This window comes from Sciurus vulgaris, assembly GCF_902686455.1.
Source record: "Sciurus vulgaris genome assembly, chromosome: 17".
Classification (NCBI taxonomy): domain Eukaryota; kingdom Metazoa; phylum Chordata; class Mammalia; order Rodentia; family Sciuridae; genus Sciurus; species Sciurus vulgaris.
Window position 1 is genome coordinate 52,585,899 of NC_136478.1, and position 18,582 is coordinate 52,604,480.

Sequence of the window (18,582 nt, forward strand, 5' to 3'; positions counted from 1 at the left end):
GCAAAATCTGGGAGAGAAAAGCCATGTGCCAGTGGCTAAGCAAAACTTTTGCCACTGGAGGGCGCCTCGATCTCCGATTGGAAAAGAAGGTAAGAATAGAGGAGCAGTACAATATAGGATTCTGCTAGATGATTGATATCTTCTGTGCTCCCAGATTCTGGGTCAATACAAAGGCCAGATTATGCAAACCCTTGCCTCGGGTCCCAAAATGCCATTTCACAGATGGACACACAGTGATCCTGAGCCTGAAACTGTTCTTGCTTAACCCCGCCGCTCAGCACTCTCAAGATGTAAAAGAAGCCATGTTATAAATAAAAACAAATCCTTTTTTATTTTGGCAAGAAGGCAGGGGTAATCTTTCTGCCAGGGACCGAGGGAAGGCCCCCGGAATGCAGAGAGGGGCAGAGAGCACGGGTCCAAGGTCACAGATCCGAGGGAGGGTTAGAGTCGAGACCAGCTTCACAGTATCCGTCCCGGGAGTAATGGCTCGGGGTCGCGGAATCCTGGAGTCACGATCTGGGTCCCGGCGGTCATCGTGGGTTTTCCGGAGTCCGGTGGGGTCAGAGGTCTCGGAGGGGATCAGGGGGTCGGAGATCACGGAACAGCGGGAGCCCAGAATCCGGCGCCGTTCGGGGCAGGGGCTGAGGGAGGGGACGGGGAGAGCGGCTCCCGCGGGACCGTTTGGCACGAGAGAAGAAGGGGTGGGGGCGGGACACAGCGCACCCAACCTGGGCGCGCGGGGTGGGAAGAGTTGGGAGGGCTGGGGTTGGTCGAGCCCTGGGAACGGGACAAAGCTGAGGGTCCGGAGCCCAGCCGGGGCCCGGTGGGCGGTCCATGGGACAGGGGCGGCCAGGGATGCTCAGACCGGGGGTGCGGAGCCCCCGGCCGTGTGCATGCTGAAGTATTCGGTGAAGCCGGTGTGTGGCGCCGCCGTCTGGGGCACGAGCGGCTGGTAGGGCGGCGTCGGGCCATCCCAGCCCAGGTCGGCAGCCTTGGGGAACCGAGCGGGAGGGGGCGGGGAGGCTGCGCCCGGCTCGGCCATGGTCACCACACGGCCCCTCGGGGCCACCGCCGCCGCTACCGCTGTCTCCTCCACCTGCTTCCCGGCCTGGGAGGGGGGTCAGGGTCAGAGGCCGTCCGGAACCCTCGGGGGGCAGATGCGGCCCCGAAGGCCCGTCCCCCTCCCCCAGAAGACCCTACTACCCCAAGCATGGACGCACGTGTCCGTCAGGGAAGGAGTGGGTAGCGGGACGCCTGGGCAGCGGAGCCAGGTACTCAAGGGGAGGCGTCGGGGTGCGCCGGGCAAACTCCGGCGGCGGCCGGGGAGCTGGGGGAGAGCCGCGGAAGGCGGGCGGTGGGGGCACAGCGCGTGGCGTCTGAGGGGGCGTGCGCAGTAGCGCCAGGACCCAGTCCGGCAGCGTGGGCGCGGGCGCCAGGGGACGGTCGCGGCGCGGCGTTGGGGCGCGGGGCGTGCGGAAGGCGGGGGGTGGGCTCAGGCGCCCAGGCACCGGGGGCGGCGGCGGGGCCGGGAGCGGGGTGAGGTACTCCAGGGGCGGCGCCAGCAGCTCCTCGGGAGCCGGGGCCGCGGGGCTTACGGAAGAGGTGGGCGGGGGGATGGAGAAGAGCTCCGTGAAGTTGGGCACCGAGTCGCTAATGAAGGTCACATTCCCATAGACGTGCTGCGGAAACGCCTTGTCTGTGGATTGGCTCCCTCCGGTGCCCGGAGCACCTGCGGAGGCGATCTGCGACGTGCGCACGTGGTATGGGAAGTTCTTGTTGGCCGCGGATGGGCGAGTCATGATCTGGGGCGAGAGGCAAGACGGAGGTTGGAGAATCACTGTCCAGGCCCCAGAATGGTTCCATAAAGTTGGGGTTCTAAAGAGTCCCTCCACTTGACATCCCACTTGATATTGACACTTGATATTGACACTCCACTTGACATCCTCCACTTGACACTTTTCTGCAACCGTTCAGACTGGCTTAGCTGTCACCTCTAGGCTCTCACGGTGCCCAAGATTCTGACCTTTCCCCTCTACACATCTTTTATTACTCTGCCTGTGCTTCTTTCCACAGAGCCCTGGGCTATCATTTGTTAAGATCCTTGTCCTGTGCAGTCCAGGTTGATAGCTTCTAGCCAAATGTGGCTTAATCAAAATTAAGCTAAAATTTTAGATTCTCAATCACACGGCACTACTCTACCCATATTCATGTGCTCATTAGCTACCATAATGGAGAGCACAGATAACAGAATATTTCCATAAAATACAAAGTTCAATTACACAGCAGTTAATGCACTGTAGAATGTTAGCCCCATGGAGGCTGGAACTTGACTCTTCTGTTCCCGATTGAATCCCAGAACCTTCTAGAGCAGTGCCTGGAAGTCTCCCTACAGTCCGCAGACCATGAGGGGGAGGGGACTGGGTGAGACTCCATCCTCACATCCTAGAAACAGCACATCTCCTCTTAGGTTGTGCTGAATGCATGAGCAAGGAGCCAAAGCCAGTGAGCAGTGGGATGCCTGAGGTGGAGCTGAGCATTTTAGGAAGGAGGCTGTCTGAAGGTGAAATGATAGTAAGGGCACTGCATCTGGCAATCTGGGCCTGCCTCACATCTCGGCTCCATGGCTCACTGTGTGGGATCTAGGACACAATGATTAAACTCTCTGAGCCTCACGAGCCAAAAGGGATTATAGTGCCTCTCTGAAAAGATGAGAAGGTGGAAATGAAAACCACTGGTGTGGAGCCTGGCACATGGTGGTTTCTCAGAATTTAACTTTTTTTCTGTTTTTTGTTTGGTTGGTTGGTTAGGTTTTTTGTTTGTTTTTTGCCGCGCTAGAAACCCAAACCCAGGGCCTTGGCACATGCTGGACAAACACTCTACCACTGAACTATGTCCCCCAGCCCTCCTTCCTCTTCTTGTTTTGTTTCGAGACAAGGCCTGGATAAATTACCCAAGTTGGCCTTGAACTTGCAATCTTCCTATCTCAGCCCTCAGAGTAGCTGGGCATGTCCCACAGAATCTGGCAGCATTTCTCTTCTGTCTCTTTCTGACTTCCTACAGAGTTTCAAGATGGACTGGCCAGGGAAGGCGACTCCCCTCCCTGGGCAGCTGAGTACTTCCCTACATGCTCATATTGTGAGTCCCTCAGGTTAAAAACTGGGGACCTCAGTGATGCCTATTTTCCTTTCAGGTTCCCCATTATGTGAGACCTTGTGGTCTGCCAGAAGACAGGGTTTGAAGTGCCTGCCCTTCTGCTAAAGGCCATGGAGCCCTGTGGGTCGTCATCTCTCTCTGAGCCTTAACTTTTCCTCTCTGAATAGTGGGTACAATGATTGTTATCCATCCTCTCCTGAGGTTGCTCTGACAATTAAACAAGAGAGTAGGACTCATTGAACATGGATGTCCCTGGCAAGAAACAGGCTGGTTCAAGACAGGTGTCCAGTGAACAGTTGGATGGATGGATGGATGGATGGATGGATGGATGGATGGATGGATGGATGGATGAATATGAAAACTGTTGAAAGAAGGTCAGATAGGATGTGAACCAAGACAAAAAATAGATTTGGTGCTGGGAGCCCCTGATGCCTAGGTCTAGACAACACCATTCATATCTAGGGCTCTAGAAGCCCCAGCCTGTCCCATATTCTTCCTTAACAATGGCTTGTGATGAGAGAAAGTGTGGGGGAAGGATGGGATAGAGATTAAGGGGCTTCAGGAGGGCAGTAGGGACACCAAGGGAAATGTGAGAGACCAGGGACAGAATCAGAGATGAAAATAAGGATGGCGGGAGGAGAAAAGGGTAGGATTGAGGGAAGAAGCCAGGATACAAGATGGCAGAGAGAAATAGTAGAAGAGAGTAGGCTCTAGAGTACACAGTAGACTACCCAGCAGCTGTCATTAGGTGTCTCCTCAATGACTAAGGGGCAAATGACTAAAGGGGAGATGGGTCAAGAGCTCACACACTCAGGCAGATCAGGGTGGGAGCCTCACCTATCTTCTGCCCTTCAGTTTCCCATCCCTCCCTGGAGGCCCATCCTTACCAGGAACACTCCATGGGCATACAGGTGGATTCCCAGCTGGATGCCATTGACAATCTTCTCCCGGGCCCACTTGGGAATCCCAAAATTGGCAATCAGGGCCATGACAGGAACTGCAAAGAACCTGTACAAGAGGTATTGGCTGGATAGAGATTGCCCCTGCTCTCCCCTCATCCCTTGGCCCCACCCTCACCACACCATGCACCTACACAGGTCCCAGGCAGGTCCCAAACTGGAAGGCAGCCAGTGTGCCCTTCAAAAGCCAGAGATTGCAAAGGAACAAGAATGCACTAGTCTGGAAATCCTAGGGGGCAAGGGCTAGGTTAAATTTAACTTGGTTCCACCTACCCAAAATCCTGGCATCTGATTGGAAACCAATAGATGTTTGATGACTGAATTGATGAATGATAATAAGGACTTATTGCAGGTCAGGCCTGCATGTCAGACCTGTTTCTAAGCATTTTACATATAAAATTCATTTAACTGTCACAGTGAGTGTATGAGGTAGGTACAGTTTCCATCTCCATTGACAGATGAGGAAGCTAAGGCAGAGAAAAGTTAATGGATTTATCTGAACCCAGGCAATTTGGCTCAGAGTTTGCCTATTTTACTGTCGTATTGTTAAATGATAATAACTATGAGTTTTTATTGAGCATTTACTATGTGCAAGACACTAAGCCTGCATATATTGATTGCCCTATGCATTCTGGAGATCATTATTTGCAACCTTGTTTTGTGGGTAAGCAATCTAAAGCACTGTCTGTGAAAGTAATTTTATTTTTCAGTGCTGGGTCTATGAATGCTAGGCAAGCACTCTACCACTTAGCTACATATATCACCAGACCAAAAGAAAGTTTGTTTTTTTTTTTTTTTTTTCTTCCTCTACTTTTATAGAGTTTTACTTTGGGACAGTAATTTTTTCAAGGTCATAAAGTGAAGTGACAGATTTCAGGTGATAACTATCTGACTTGAAAGCCCGTCTTCCTTACTGAGGAGGGTCTGAGTTAGGGGAGAAGAGAAAGGATGGGGACACCATTTCTCACCAGAGGGTGTAGGCAGCAAAGAAGGGCACGTAAAAGGGCTGCTTCTCAGGGAAGTGGCGCAGGGAGATGAGCACAGCGTAGCAGAACCACACGTAGGCTGCCACCTGCAGCCCGATGAGTCCGTAGCCAGCCGGAGACTCATATGTGTACAGTACCTGACCTGGGTCAAAGAACTGGACCCAGGAGAGGGTTCATCATAACCTGGCCTCCCATCCCAGACCCCACCCCTGGGCACCCAGGGAGCAGAGGTACTAGGTGAGGACAGAAGCAGCAAGGGAGTCAGGGATGGAGAGAGAAACATATAGAGATAGAGAAAATGAAACAGATGAGAAGAGATACATCAGCTACCCTGAGCCCAACATGGGGCCAATACCTACCATGTGTGAGCTTTTCCATTAGCATCAACTCAATGAGGGTGGTCTTAACTATCGCCCCATTCACAGAGGAGGAAAGTGAGGCTAGGAGGGAAGCCTTTAGGGAGGGTAAGATCCTCCACTCTTTGGAGAAGGAAATGGGTCATCACTCAAGGTCAGCTGGCTAAGGCTACAGGAGTGGAGTCAAGGTCTGTGTGACTCCTGAACTCATTAGATGTAGAGCTTAAATGTGACAGACAGTGAGAAACTGAGGGAGGAGGAAGAAACCTGCTCAGAGATGGTGAAGAGGGAAAGAATCACTTAAAGAGACAGATGGGAAGGTGGAAAATTGCAGAGTAGGAGAGAGAGCAGGGAGGATGCTGTGTGGGGAAGGGCAGCAGACAGGTCAAGGAGGAGGAGGCTGCCAAAAACCAGGGACTGGTGGGACTTGGCAGGGGCCATGGGGACTCACTTCAGCCTCGTAGATAAGCAGCACCACGTGGGTGAGGGTGTACAGGGTCATGTACACAGACAACTTCACAGAGCCCGAATGGCTGATGCGGCCCCTGGCAGCAGGCCATGAAGGGAGACAGCAGGAGTTGGGGCTGTCAGGGAGAGGAGGAAGCCACCCCACACCCACCCTCCCTGCCCTGCCCTGCTCCCCAGCCTGGCCACCCCACAAGCACTCCCTGCCCGGGCACCGTGTCACCGTGAATCCCTTCCCCAGAAGGATGAGCATGAGCAGGAAGATGAGGAAGCTGGAGGAGAAGAGCAGCTTGGCTGGGAAGGGAGGAGAGACTGGCTCAGAGAAGATGCCAGACCTGAACCAAGGGCTCCACCCTCCCATGACCCCACTCAGTTCTTACCCAGGATCTTCACGCTCTCATTGCCAATGCCATCGGTGGCATACTGGCCCCAGTAGATGCAGAAAAACAGGAGGCTCAGGACTGGGGAAAGGATGGGCAGAGAGAAGAAAGGACAGAAACTGGCTTTGGAGCATCACTGTCCTCTAGCACTATGATCCAGATGGTCTGAGTCCTCCTCTCCAATCAAGACTCTAGACCACGGACCCCTACCTACCTGCTAGGATACCCAGGAATCCACAGCCCCCAACCCCTCCTCCATCAGACTCAGGAGTCTGGACCCCCAGCCCTTTTCCCTCAGATCTATGTGTCTGGGCCACAAGCCCCTCCTCCCCCAGAACTCAAAAGCTGGGACGCTAAACCTCACCCTCCACTCCTGCTGCGGCCATGAACATTTTATAAGTTGTGTGAAGCAACTGACGACCTTTCAGCAAATCTGGGAAGTGGGCAGGGAAAGGCTGTTCAAAGAGGAGTGGGCAGCCCATTTCCCCAACCCTGTTCCCCCATATCTCCTCTCCCACCCCTATATGCTGGACTCACATCCAAAGTAACAGGAGAGGAAGAAGATGAGGATGAAGATGAGGAGGAAGGTCACATTTGTCTCCAGGATCCCTAGGATTTGGTGGAAGGAGACAATGGTTCACAGAGTGGGTATCCTTCAGCAGGTAACCACTCTGGGCTTCCACAGAGATCCTTTTTAAAAAATTTACTTGTTTTGTAATTTTGTGGTACTAGGGATTGATCCCAGGAATGTCCTACTACTAAGCCACACCCCCAGCCTTTTTTGTTTTATTTTGAGACAGGGTCTTGCTAAGTCAAGGCTGGCCTTGAACTTGTGATTCTCCTGCCTCAGCCTCCTGAGCCGCTGGGATTATAGGTGTGCACCACTGCACCTGGCTCCCACAGAGATCCTGACTCCTGTTTCCCAGATATCTGCTCACCAAACTCATCAGCAGAGAAGTGTCTTGTCCAGAATGACTTGCCATTGGTGAGGACCATCTCATACTCCAGCTGCAGCCCATCTCCCTGTAGGGAGTGTGGAGGCCTAAGGAGGGTCCTGGGCAGGTAGGGAGTCAGCAGAAAGGCAAAGAGGAGAAACCCAGGTGGCCACCCCAGCCCCGTACCCCACACTTGCTGAGCGCGATGTACCACCACCTTTCACGCACAGAGCGGAAGCTGCGGCCACTGGAGCAACTCAGGTAGCGGGTTCCCTCTTCTGACACCACCTGGGGAGGAGCCAGGAAAAGGCTGAAACCTGTCCTCAATGTCCTCAGGCCTCAACTTTCAGCACCTGCCCACTCCCCCGCACCTGACAGCCTGACCAGGCATACTGGGTGGTGAGATTGATGACTTGGTTGTTCTCCGGCCTGATCACTGATTCCTTGGCCAGGCAGTCCTGGGGAAGGCAGAGACAGGGTCACTCTGTAGTCAGCCACAACCTTCTGCCTCCTCCCCCTTACACCCTCCTCACAGCCCTCACCTTGTCCCCTGCCTTGTACACTGCTGGCCACTGGGATGGATCATCGAAATAGAGGAGGATGTTCTGACAGCACTTGGCCTGCAGACTCAGAGATTTGGGGGTTTGGAGAAGTATAGGGAGCTAGGGTGGCCCTTACCTTGGGAGGCCAAAGGAGTATCCAGCCTGTTTGGCAAGTGGTTGGGGGAGACTCACCTCAGGATAGCGGAAACGGAAGTCTAGCCGGCCATAATCCGAGAGGAAACAAAATCTTGTCAAGAACACCCAGTCCTGGCAAAGGGACCCAGTCAGGCCCTCTTCTGAGTCCATCAAGAACTCTCCTCCACTCAATAGACACCCCCAACTTTTCTTCCCTACCCAGATAACTGGCTTCCCAAATACCACAAGGAGACAAGTCACCTCCAATTCCTTTCACTTCCCTTCTCCGTGGGTCCAGGATTCCTGCTGCCCTGGTTTTCTACCTCAGATGATCCCCAAGTTTCCTCCCCTGGAGCACTCCTTCCTGCATTTCCCCTGTGCCCTATGGCCAGTGCCCATAGAAGCCACTTCTGCCCAGGCCACCGTCCCACCAGCATTAACCCAGTTAGCCACACATGCACGCCCGCCCCCGATGGTCCCAAAGACCATCCATGCGGGGGAATCATCCACCCCGCCCCTCCTGGCCCCAAGCGCGCGTGCGGTGAACTCGGCTTTCTGCGGAGAGAAGAGTGCTGTCCCTTCAGCACCACCTCGGCGCGCCCCCAACCCCCACCAACTCCGCCTTTCCCAGCCCGGCCACCACCACCCTGCTGACCTCAACGTCCCTAATTCAACCCCCAAGTCTGGCCTAGACTCCGCGGTCTCCGCGGCCTCGACCTGGCCCAATGCCCCATCCACCCTGCTCCAGTCCCTGGGAGGGGCGGCAGGGGGCGGGGCGCGCCGCTCCCCTCTGGTCCCCCTGGCTCGGCCGCCGGCTGAGGAGGGCCCGGCGAGCTCACCTCCTTGGAGCTGAGGTTGCCCCGCACATACTTGGCCCGGGCGCGGGGGGGCAGTGGCAGCAGTAAGAGCAGCAACGGCGGAAGCAGGCGGCGCAGCGCGGGCGCGCGCGGGGGCTCCATTCCGCCGTCTCTGGCCCGGGCTCCGCTCCGGCTCCCGCTCCGGCCGGGCGACGGAGGCGAGAGCGCGCGGGCCGGCCAGCGCGCGCCCCCGATTAAAGGGGCCGCCGGGCAAAGCGATGGCCGCCCCCTCCTCCCCAACCTGGCGCCTACCCTTCCCACGAGAAAGGGGAAGCCCCCTTGCCCAGCTTTTGGCACTCCGCCCCAGTTCCAGTCCTCTCTTCTGGGGGTCTCGCGGAAATCTCCGGTTCCCCAGTCCTCAACTGAACTCCAAATTTCCTCTTCCAGACGTCTCCAGGATGGCACAAAACTCCCAGATCTGAGCTCTTTCCCATTTACTCCCCAAATGATCCTTTGATTACCATCCCTCCGACCATGGTAGCCACCCTTAGCTCCATGCCCATCTCTGGGTTGGGCCCCAGTTGCAATGCACCCAGTTGCATGTGAAGTTCCCGCAGAAGCAGAGGACAAGCCATTTGTTCTGGGTCACACAACGTGGAGGTGGCGAAGCACTATGCCACAACCACAAGACCCAGCTGCCTGACCCTATCCTGTTACTTCTTACTAAAGTGTGAAACCTGGTTGCTGTGAGACAGGTGTGAGATCTCCAGGAGCATAGACTCAAGCTATCAGGGTTCAAATTCCAGCATTGCCACTTCCCCACCGTGACCTTAGCCAAATCATTCAGCCCTGTGACCACCCAGTCCAGTCTCCTTGGCCTGTGGTTTCACAGTGAGCAATGAAAACACCTAGAAAGGATTTTCAGGGTAGAATCCATGTACTTCCGCTTGTTTTGCCTTATCAGACTCCCAACAAAATTCCTAATTTTGTCCCTCTCTCCACTGCAGAAAATTTCTAGCCAGATACATTTGCACACACCTGTGGTTCCAGCAACTCCAGAGGTTGAAGCAGGAGGATTGCAAGTTTGAGGCCAGCCTCAGCAACTTAGCAAGACCCTATCTCAAAAAATAAAAAGGTCTGGGGATATAGCTCAAAGGTCAAGTGCCCCTGGTTCAATCCCCAGTACCTGGGGCCAACTGGGAAACAAGTACATGAAATGTCTTCAATGGAGAACATTGGGCCTCTGCTCCATAACCAGTTTTTGCCAGGAGGAATTGTAAATCTGCTGCCAGATCCTTTCACTTTCTCCAACCCACCCCCACTCCAGTAATGGGGATTTAATACAGAGGGATGCTCTGCCATTAAAGCTACAACCCTAGCCCTTTTTAGTTTTTATTTTTAAATAGGATCTCCCTCAGTGGTTGCCGAGGCTAAAACTTTTGATCCTCCTGACTCAGTCTCCTGAGTGGTTGCTTTTTGGTAACAGGGATTAAACCCAGGAGCACTTAACTACTGAGCCTCATCCCCAGCCCTTTTTGTATTTTATTTAGAGACAGGGTCTCACTGAGTTGCTTAGGGCCTTGCTAAGTTGCTGAGGCTGGCTTTGAACTCCAGATCCTCCTACCTTAGCCTTCCCAGTCACTGGGATAATAGGCATAAGCTACTATGCCCAGTAAATTTTTTTTTTTTTTTTAAGAAGCAGAACTACTTGATTTTAATGTAGGCAATTGAGTCAAACATTTAAAATACATCATGGGCAAAAGAAAAAAAATCCATGGTCCAGATTCAGCCTCATTCTGCTCTCCTACCTTGATCATGCATATACACTGTTCCCTGTGTTCATCAGGTCAAGAACTCCTCAAGGACAGGCCCAGATGTGACTCTAGCTCCCAGCATGGCCTAGGGATATGGGCTAAATGAAAATGGTCCTATGCCCTGTTTGCCCTCCTCCTGGTCTTGTACATGCCATTCCTCTTATACCACAAGGAGGCCAAGGAGGGCTATTCCCCTTGTCTTAAATGTTCAACTAGCAAGTTTCTACCAATTTTTAAAAATACAGGATCTCTTAGCTCCTCTAAAAAGTCATTATTTCCTCTTTGGATTCCCCAGCTCCTGATCCTTTCTCTCCCAGATGCAACCCCTGGAGCTAAGATTGTGTGTGTTCACCTCCAGACTGGGAGTCCTGGTCTCACTCACTCTGGAGATCAGTATTACCAGAGGTCAGAGTCAGGCACCTATTTGGCCACAGTGGGTCTATGTGTTAGAAGGCCTAATCCACAAGTTCCCCCATTTTGCTGACCCCCCCAGGCCCCAGGAAGGTGACAAATGACAGTACCTTCCCCTTCATCTTAGCCCAAGGACTCAGAGCTAAGGAAAGCTGCTTTCCTGGATCAGCCAGTCACTGAAAATCAAGAGACTCATGGAGAAGTTACTTTATTGAGGCGACTGAGTGCAGGATAACTGCCCAGCCCTCTCAGTATAGTCTCATTGGTGGAAAGGACCAGGCTTCTGGACTGCTCTGAGCTACCACCCAGGAGAGGCTGGGCAGTGGGGCAAGGGGGCTGGGGCTCCAGTCCAGAGCAGAGGTTTGGGGCAACAAGGGTGATGGCTGAGGTAGGGGCTGTAGTGGGCCGACACCCCACGGTCTGGGAAGGGGTGGTGTGGCTACAAGCCAGATGCTTTTTAGCAGGTCAAAGGCTGTTGGAGGGCCCCAGGCTGCCCCAGATGGTGAAGGCAAGGAGGGAAAAGTGGGTGGCCAGGGACCTCCTGGTGGTGCCAGGCCCACCCCGTGTGCAATGGGAGTGCTGGAGGTATGAGGAATGGAAAAGGTGAGCTCCTTTGTTCCCCGATGTCTCCTTTGCCTCTCTTCCCTTGGGGCTTGCTCCAGGCTGTTGATCCAGGAGGGTGTCATTCTTCGTTTCTCAGGTATCCCAGGCTTAGTCCCTGGTACACAGGAAAGAAGCATGGGAGAAAACTGAGCGACAGCAGAGAAGGGAAAGAGGAACACAGGAACATGAAGTGGGCTCACCTGGCAAGGGTGGGTAGCAGCCTCGGAGCACCAGGGCAAGGTCAGGTACACAGCCATGACAGGCCTGTAAGTTTCCCAAGATGACATCCCTGGCCTCCTGCACCAGGTTCCTCCTGGGGAAGGCCTGTGGCAGAATCAGCTGGCACTGCAGCTCACCCAGCAGTTTTCCCAAGCAAGGGAGCTCTGGGGAATTTGGTGGTACTGGACCCAAGTCTCCAGGCACCTGATTCTCCTTGCCCTTTGACTGTTCTGGTTCTTGGACCCTGCCTGGGCTTGGGGAGGTTTTGGTTGGGGAAAAGAGGGTTTCTGATTCCTGGGACCCACTGCTAAGCAGCCGGGCAACATCCAGAGATTTCACCTCATGGTTGAAGAGACCCCGGTGCTCCCGGCTCAGCCGGCCCTGAGTTATGACCACAAGCTTGGAGGCAGGAGGGGCCACAGGATTCTGGGGGGCCGCCGGATCCTGACGGCTCCCCCGGCGGCTGCCCACAAGGGCATTTCTCTCCCTCCTGGTCTTCCGACGGCGGACACGGCCAGGTTTCTCAGGTTGTTGGAAAGGCTGAGATGCTGGCCTCCGGGAGTCCATAATGTCCTAAAAGATGAACATGGGATTATCATTAGATGCCGACAAGTCATAGTGAGTGGTAAAGTGAGAAACGATAGTTGGGTGAGGAATACTATTTAGAGAAAAAAGACCAGAAAGAAAAGAAAAGAAAGAAAAAATAAAGGAAAGGAAGTAGGTAGAAAGCAGCTGAAAAAGACTTGGCCAGGGAAGGAATTCTAGATGAGCTAGAGGTAGTCATAATTAGAAGAGCTGTCAAGGAATAGAGAAAGGATAACTGGGAACAGGAACATGGGTCATGAAATTGGAGAGATCTAGGGGACCAGAATGGAATTTTGGACAGGAGAAATCCAGGAGTCGAAGGATTACGGGAGGATGCAGAAAGTGGAGAAACACCTCGAGAAAAGCGGGAGAAAGAGCAGCAAGAGAAGTTGGAGAGCCTGAAAAAACCCTGGAAGGGCAGAAAGGAAGACAGAAGAGCTGTCAGGGACAGGAACTGGTTATGAGGGGAGGCCTGGGGCAGGAGGGAAACTAGGGCAGTTGAGGTAGAACAGAGGGCAGAATGAGGGGAGTGGGTAGAGGCAGGTGGGGGAGGGGCACCGTAGCCTCTTCTGTACCAACGAACCTGCCCCCAACTCACTCCACGTGGCTGTGGACAGCAATGGCTTCTTCTACACCTCGACCGAGCCTCGAAGACGCCCCGCGCTCTTCCGGGCCTCAGGCACACTACGCGCATGCGCGTGTCCCTGCCACGCCCTTTGACTTTCAGGCTCCCTATGGAGGCACGAGGCCCCCAGAGTGCCGGTTATAGTCCCGCCCTCCCAGCCTTACTTGGCCTTGGCATCTCCCGCCCACCAGTTGGTTATGAGATTAGGCTCCCCCCAGACCCGCCCCATTCCTAACTGCTGATTGGTCTAGACAGCTATTGGCAGATTGACTGGAAGTCAGGATGAGCCGCGCGAGAAGGGTTATGTCTACCCAATTTCCAGGCACAGGCTTGATCTCTGGAGAGTGGTGTTGTGATTTACAGTCTCTGGAGCTAAACTATCTAGCTAAATATCTGTTCAAACGCTTAAACAGGTACATTTGAGCTGTGTAACCTTGGAAAAGTTTGAAATTGCTCAGCGCCAGTACCTTACACAATGATTGCCAGAAGATTGGAAAGAACCAATACATTAACTTGAGATCACTAAGCTTTGTTTCAGGAATTGCCCCCAAACACACACACAGACACCTCTCCAGTTTGATCTGTCTGCACATGTTCCCTCAGACTTTAAAATCAAGCAATGCCAAGATATTTCCTATGCATAACTAATAGTGTAACCCAAGTTTCTTTTCTTTCTGTTTGCCCAGTCTATATTATACTTCAAGCCCTGCTCAGATACTACTTCTAAAACCCCTCTGGCCCTCAGAATGCTTCTCTTTCTGTAATGTACAAAGCTGCTCCCCCTGACCTTTCCGGTGCAGCCATTTTCCCCGCCTCCCAACCACTTGTCAATCTGTGAACATCCAAGCTAGCTATTGGTTCATCAGTCAGCTTGCAAGTATCCTTCTCCGATTTGGTCCCCTGTTAGCCCAGCGGAAATCAATTGCTTTACTGTAGCTACCCCGCCATCTTTTCTCATCCTTCTGTCTCTCCTCCTCACTTTCTCTATCCTCCTGGCTTTCACGCTCTCTAGCGTGCGCCCTTTCTCCTTCCCTTTCTTTTCCTCTCATTTTCTCTCTTACCCTGCAGGGAGACACTCTATTTGCTTAATAAACTCCCGTATGTGATTTCCCGTGTCCCGCATGGTTTCCGTGGGATTCCTTACATTCTCTCCTCCAGAAGTCCCCTGTACCTCCCTCAGTCACAACTTTTTTCCTCATGACTCTGTGTATCAGTCTCCTCAACACGCTGATAAGGCCTGGATCCGACACATTCATGCAAAATTCATTCAGCAAGTATTGTATTTGTTGAGCTGCCACTATCCCAGGCTTGGTTCCAGGGAAGTAGATTCAGCAGCACATAATCACAATAAATAAGACTCATCTCTGTGGCTCAGTTATTAATCTACCCAGAAGCAATGGATAGTAGAGAAGTTCCAACCTTGGCTACAAGAAAATGATCAGGATGTTTAGGAGAGAATAAGACCACCACCAGGTCCCTGAGAACAGGGAGATGTGAGAAGTCATTCAAGTCGGAGATCAATTTAGAGCAGGGAGGTGGAGGGGCGCAACTCTAGGTGGCCTTCGCTGTGGATCTGTTTCAGACGCCAGACACACCCAACTGAAGGTGGTAGGCCTCTATGATTAGAGAAGGAGCAGAGGCGACAGATCTGCAAGCTGATCTTGCAGGAGAGGTGCCAAGCTGGATTTGAGCCCTACAGACATCTCCAATTTCCTTTCTTTTTCTGCACCATGTAGGTCTTTTGGTGTCTTGAACGTAAAGATATGTAGGTTAGACTTTATGCCGTGAAACGAAAACAAACTCAAAACCCGGTGTTTTGAGTGCAGCCCACGAACGGAGTTTCCCTAAAGCTCTGGTAGTGCCTTAGAGTATCTCCAAAGAAATGTTCCTCTAATTTTCACGTTTTGCCATCCTTTCTTTTCTGTCCCCTACAACAGTAGAAAATAGGAGCGTCCCCTTCTTGCCAGGTGCGTAGGCGCCGCCCCTTCAAGGGATCCAAGAATGAACTCGTCCACTCGCTCGCCTCTCTCCCACACTGAATGGGGCACACCCCCCACACCGTAGGGTGGGCCTTTCCCTCACTTGCTTTTCGTACAGCAATTGGTTTCTTCTCCAAGGAAGAGCTCTAGGTTTTCCCTGCCCACTGTCGGCTTTTCAGGTAAATCGCCCCTCCCTGTGGCGCCAATGGGTGGTTTCTCCCACCTCCCCCGCCTCGGAGATGGTCTCGTCTGCCCCGCCCCCGTGCCGGGGTGCGCTAGCCGCTGCCGCCGCCGCCGCCCGCTAGTGAGTGGCTCCGGCGGGAAGCGCCAGACGAGCCCACTGCGCGGCCGCCGTGGGGGAAGCGAGTGGTCCTAATTCCAACTCTCTCCTAAGTGAAGGTTTCAGCCTCTGGAGAGGAGGCGGCGCCCTAGATCGGCCTTCGTCCTGCGCCTGAGTGAGATCGTCGGAACACTCCATTGTTGCCTGGAGGGGTAGGAGTGGGCGTGGCGGAGCCGCCTCCTCCCGGGAGCATTCCCGGGCCGACCTCACTCGTTCATCCGCAGGAGCTGCGGCGCCAAGATGAGCGGGCAAGAGAATCCAGCCAGCAGGCCCACACCAGTGCAAGACGTGCAGGGCGATGGGCGCTGGATGTCCCTGGTGAGCGATTCCTCCCATGGTGTTCGGGTCGGGTAGTTGCAGGGCTCAAGAGAAATTCTGGTTCGTGCGGTTCTCACCACCTGCCACCTGAGAATCTGAGCACTGTTGGGGTCGAGCTGCCGGAGGAAGTGGGGCGGGGCCTGGGTCGCGCGTCACATTGACTCCTCCTGTTGTGTCCCTCAGCACCATCGGTTTGTGGCCGACAGCAAAGATAAGGAACCCGAAGTCGTCTTCATCGGGGACTCCTTGGTACAGCTAATGCACCAGTGTGAGGTGAGGGCTGTCCCTTCTTCCCCTTCCGGGCCTGTGCCCTAACTCTTCTGACCCAGGCCAACCAGGTGTGGGGTGTTGAAATTGGCCTGAGGCCACTGGGCACCAAGAATTCTGTGTAAGTGCACCTGTGCAGAGAAGGAAATGTGTGACCTGTGTTTGTCAGATTGAGTCTCTGTATAACAAGACTTAAAATGAGGCTTTCTTGCAAGATTGCCTAAGGTGAAGTTCTTTATTTGCTTCGAGTTGTACACAGTCCTGTTGGGTTTACACAAGCTATAATAGCTTTACACAAAGTGAAGATTAACTGTGATGGTGCTTCACAAAAAAGGCTCGATCATAAACTTTGCACTAAGCAAGGTCCAGCCATGATGGTTTTCCTCAAAGTAAGTTTCAAATGTAATGCTGTTGGTTCCATGCAAGGCTCAAGCAGATGGATTTCCATAAAGTCTTCTTCTATGGGGTTTGGTTTAAAATGAGACTATATTCGGTTTCTATGAAGTGAGGTTCAGCCCTATTGGGATTTGCTCAAGGCGAGTTTAACCAGACTTCTTCCATAAAGCAAGGCTTTTCCATAATGGCATTTGGTCAATGCCCAGACAGAGTGTGGTGATAGCCCTATGATCACATCACTTGTCATCCACAGATCTGGAGGGAGCTCTTTTCTCCCCTGCATGCACTCAATTTTGGCATTGGTGGTGACAGCACACAGCATGTATTGTGGCGGCTGGAGAATGGGGAACTGGAACACATCCGGCCCAAGGTGAGTGGTGCTTGGATGGGGAATTAAAGCACCCTTTGCTTGCCTCTTCACTGCTGCTTCCCACCCCTCTTTCCACAGATCGTGGTGGTCTGGGTGGGGACCAACAACCATGGGCATACAGCAGAGCAGGTGACTGGTGGCATCAAGGCCATTGTGCACCTGGTGAACCAGAGGCAGCCCCAGGCCCGGGTCGTAGTGCTGGTGAGAGGCTGGGACTGTGGGGAAAGAATGGTGGTGGCTGGGATCCCCAAGATATAGCCCAGCAGGCACAGTTCTGGGCAAGTTAGCTTAGGACAGAGGCTTTCAGGCAAAAGCTCATATGGAAGATTGCTACTTCTATGAATGGCTGTGATTGAAGATATGTTTGGGGACCAGTTAGCCCTTTTCACTCAAGGAACTGCTGGAGATACGGGGGGGTGTTGAAAAACTAAAAAAAAAGCACTTGCATAGTTAAAACTTTTCAGGTATTCCTAGGGTGAACTTAGGCTCCATCACTTCTAGTTGAGGGTTTCCTTTGAATGAGGGCATTGACCCCTTTCCATGTCAGCATTTTTGTGAGTAATAATTGGAAAGAGGCTGACACCCAGAAGTTTTTGCTGAATGGGAGCTGGGAACTTCCCTTCTGCCCTCCCCACTTTCCTATTCCTAGTGTATTTTGCAGCTGGGAATATTATGGGGATAAGCAGTTTAGCACAGAGCTGAGTAGCCAGATGTTAATAGGACATCTTAAGATTTTTGTTATTCCTCCTCAGGGCCTGCTCCCGAGGGGCCAGCACCCCAACCCACTTCGGGATAAGAACCGACAGGTGAACGAGCTGGTACGGGCAGCATTGGCTGGCCACCCACGTGCCCACTTCTTGGATGCTGATCCTGGCTTTGTGCACTCCGATGGCACCATCAGCCACCATGATATGTATGATTACCTCCATCTGAGCCGCCTGGGGTACACACCGGTCTGCCGGGCCTTACATTCCCTGCTTCTGCGTCTGCTGGCCCAAGACCAGGGCCAGGGTGTCCCTCTGCCAGAGTCCACATCCTAGACATCCTGCCTTTCCACATTAAATTCCTCTTTCTCGGTCTCCCGTTTCCTGCTTTATGGCCAAGCTTGCAGGGCACCAACACCAGATCCTCATCCTAATCCATGATCCTGCAGTTCTGTAGGGTGGTTGTTTTTGCTTGAAGTATCACTAATTTATCAAGGCACGCTAGTTCTTGCAGTTAATTTCCACTATCACAATAGTGTGCTTCAGGCAGGTGCTACCAATCAGTGAAACCAGCTTGACAGCATTAACTCATTAGGATCAAGTTCAAGTAGGAATTCTGGGACTAGAGCAATCCAACAAAGCCCACCCTGAGCTGTCCCTCATCTTTGCAAATGCTGTTTCCTTGACTGGGACTTCCTTTTGCTTTGGCTCTAAGCAGATGCCACTTCCTATGGCGGCTCCCTGACCTTTCCAGAGTAGCAGACCCTCCACACAGTGCAGGTATGGATGGGTGTCCCAGGTGGGCACATGAGTCCATAGGCTTGAGTCAAAAGGATGAACCTCAGAGGCTCCTCTCTGGCTGCAGTGCTGGCTCAGGCCACATGGGGGTAGCAGAGGTCACTCAGGACAGCCCTGTAGGCTGGGCAGACTGGCCTCAAGTGCCACTCCTGAGCTAGGATCTCTTGGGGTCTTTTTCTTGAGTAAAAGATTCCAAGACTAAGGGTGAACTGCCCTTCTTGCAGCACTTCATCTCAGGCCTTCCCCAAGCTCACTCACTGGGTGGTTCCCAGGGTACCAATGGCTCTCAGACTGCAGAGGCCGCCTGCTTCATTTAGAGGAAGGGAATTTGGCCCACGGTGTCCTGATGTTGGAGTGATCTGGGAGTTGCTCCTTCACTTTGTGGAAAGTGCAAGCTCCATGACCATCTGGGGACCAGACTGGAATGAGCAATACTCTTTCCCCT

The 18,582-nt window shown here is 53.1% G+C and overlaps 3 protein-coding genes across 10 annotated transcripts; 1 reads left to right on the top strand and 2 right to left on the bottom strand.

Moving 5' to 3' along the window:
* Positions 1 to 150: 150 nt before the first annotated feature.
* Positions 151 to 9,359, bottom strand: TMEM145 (transmembrane protein 145). 4 transcript variants are annotated; one of them, XM_079117778.1, is made up of 15 exons: positions 8,751 to 9,359; positions 7,969 to 8,043; positions 7,777 to 7,854; positions 7,606 to 7,692; positions 7,463 to 7,522; positions 7,238 to 7,322; positions 6,837 to 6,908; positions 6,664 to 6,732; positions 6,300 to 6,380; positions 6,135 to 6,213; positions 5,906 to 5,999; positions 5,081 to 5,253; positions 4,041 to 4,161; positions 1,596 to 1,802; positions 151 to 641 (listed from the first exon to the last, which is right to left on the bottom strand). In XM_079117778.1, the coding sequence occupies exons 1-15, from the start codon at positions 8,868 to 8,870 to the stop codon at positions 561 to 563; spliced, it is 1,482 nt and encodes a 493-aa protein (XP_078973904.1). In that variant the 5' UTR covers positions 8,871 to 9,359; the 3' UTR covers positions 151 to 560. The 4 variants fall into 4 exon arrangements, with proteins under 4 accessions (XP_078973904.1, XP_078973902.1, XP_078973903.1 ...); XM_079117776.1 differs by lacking the exon at positions 151 to 641 and adding an exon at positions 729 to 1,108 and having other exon boundaries at positions 7,238 to 7,353; positions 7,452 to 7,522; positions 8,751 to 9,300; XM_079117777.1 differs by lacking the exon at positions 151 to 641 and adding an exon at positions 729 to 1,108 and having other exon boundaries at positions 8,751 to 9,296.
* Positions 9,360 to 11,133: 1,774 nt separating this feature from the next.
* PRR19 (proline rich 19) lies at positions 11,134 to 13,089 on the bottom strand. 2 transcript variants are annotated; one of them, XM_079120014.1, is made up of 3 exons: positions 12,939 to 13,089; positions 11,737 to 12,328; positions 11,134 to 11,651 (listed from the first exon to the last, which is right to left on the bottom strand). In XM_079120014.1, exons 1-3 carry the CDS (start codon positions 13,032 to 13,034, stop codon positions 11,182 to 11,184), a joined length of 1,158 nt encoding a protein of 385 aa, XP_078976140.1. In that variant the 5' UTR covers positions 13,035 to 13,089; the 3' UTR covers positions 11,134 to 11,181. The 2 variants fall into 2 exon arrangements, with proteins under 2 accessions (XP_078976140.1, XP_078976139.1); XM_079120013.1 differs by having other exon boundaries at positions 12,924 to 13,089.
* Positions 13,090 to 14,989: 1,900 nt separating this feature from the next.
* PAFAH1B3 (platelet activating factor acetylhydrolase 1b catalytic subunit 3) lies at positions 14,990 to 17,714 on the top strand. Of its 4 annotated transcripts, none has more exons than XM_079117780.1 (6): positions 14,990 to 15,123; positions 15,339 to 15,602; positions 15,786 to 15,875; positions 16,519 to 16,635; positions 16,714 to 16,836; positions 17,388 to 17,714. In XM_079117780.1, the coding sequence occupies exons 2-6, from the start codon at positions 15,525 to 15,527 to the stop codon at positions 17,673 to 17,675; spliced, it is 696 nt and encodes a 231-aa protein (XP_078973906.1). In that variant the 5' UTR covers positions 14,990 to 15,123; positions 15,339 to 15,524; the 3' UTR covers positions 17,676 to 17,714. The 4 variants fall into 4 exon arrangements, with proteins under 4 accessions (XP_078973906.1, XP_078973907.1, XP_078973908.1 ...); XM_079117781.1 differs by having other exon boundaries at positions 14,992 to 15,123; positions 15,344 to 15,602; XM_079117782.1 differs by lacking the exon at positions 14,990 to 15,123 and having other exon boundaries at positions 15,255 to 15,436; positions 15,509 to 15,602.
* Positions 17,715 to 18,582: the final 868 nt, after the last annotated feature.

Bases quoted from the DNA above. Each gene is read 5' to 3' on its own strand.
- TMEM145 (XM_079117776.1), bottom strand. From the start codon at position 8,870: ATGGAGCCCCCGCGCGCGCCCGCGCTGCGCCGCCTGCTTCCGCCGTTG. The intron at 7,693-7,776 runs GTGAGGGCTGTG...TGCCTTCCCCAG, and splicing joins TGTACAAGGCAGGGGACAAG to GACTGCCTGGCCAAGGAATC. The intron at 6,214-6,299 runs GTAAGAACTGAG...CTCCCTTCCCAG, and splicing joins TGAGAGCGTGAAGATCCTGG to CCAAGCTGCTCTTCTCCTCC.
- PRR19 (XM_079120013.1), bottom strand. From the start codon at position 13,034: ATGCGCGTAGTGTGCCTGAGGCCCGGAAGAGCGCGGGGCGTCTTCGAG. The intron at 12,329-12,923 runs GTTCGTTGGTAC...TTCATCTTTTAG, and splicing joins GTGGAGTGAGTTGGGGGCAG to GACATTATGGACTCCCGGAG. The intron at 11,652-11,736 runs GTGAGCCCACTT...CCTGTGTACCAG, and splicing joins CTGCTACCCACCCTTGCCAG to GGACTAAGCCTGGGATACCT.
- PAFAH1B3 (XM_079117780.1), top strand. From the start codon at position 15,525: ATGAGCGGGCAAGAGAATCCAGCCAGCAGGCCCACACCAGTGCAAGAC. The intron at 15,603-15,785 runs GTGAGCGATTCC...TGTGTCCCTCAG, and splicing joins ATGGGCGCTGGATGTCCCTG to CACCATCGGTTTGTGGCCGA. The intron at 16,837-17,387 runs GTGAGAGGCTGG...ATTCCTCCTCAG, and splicing joins AGGCCCGGGTCGTAGTGCTG to GGCCTGCTCCCGAGGGGCCA.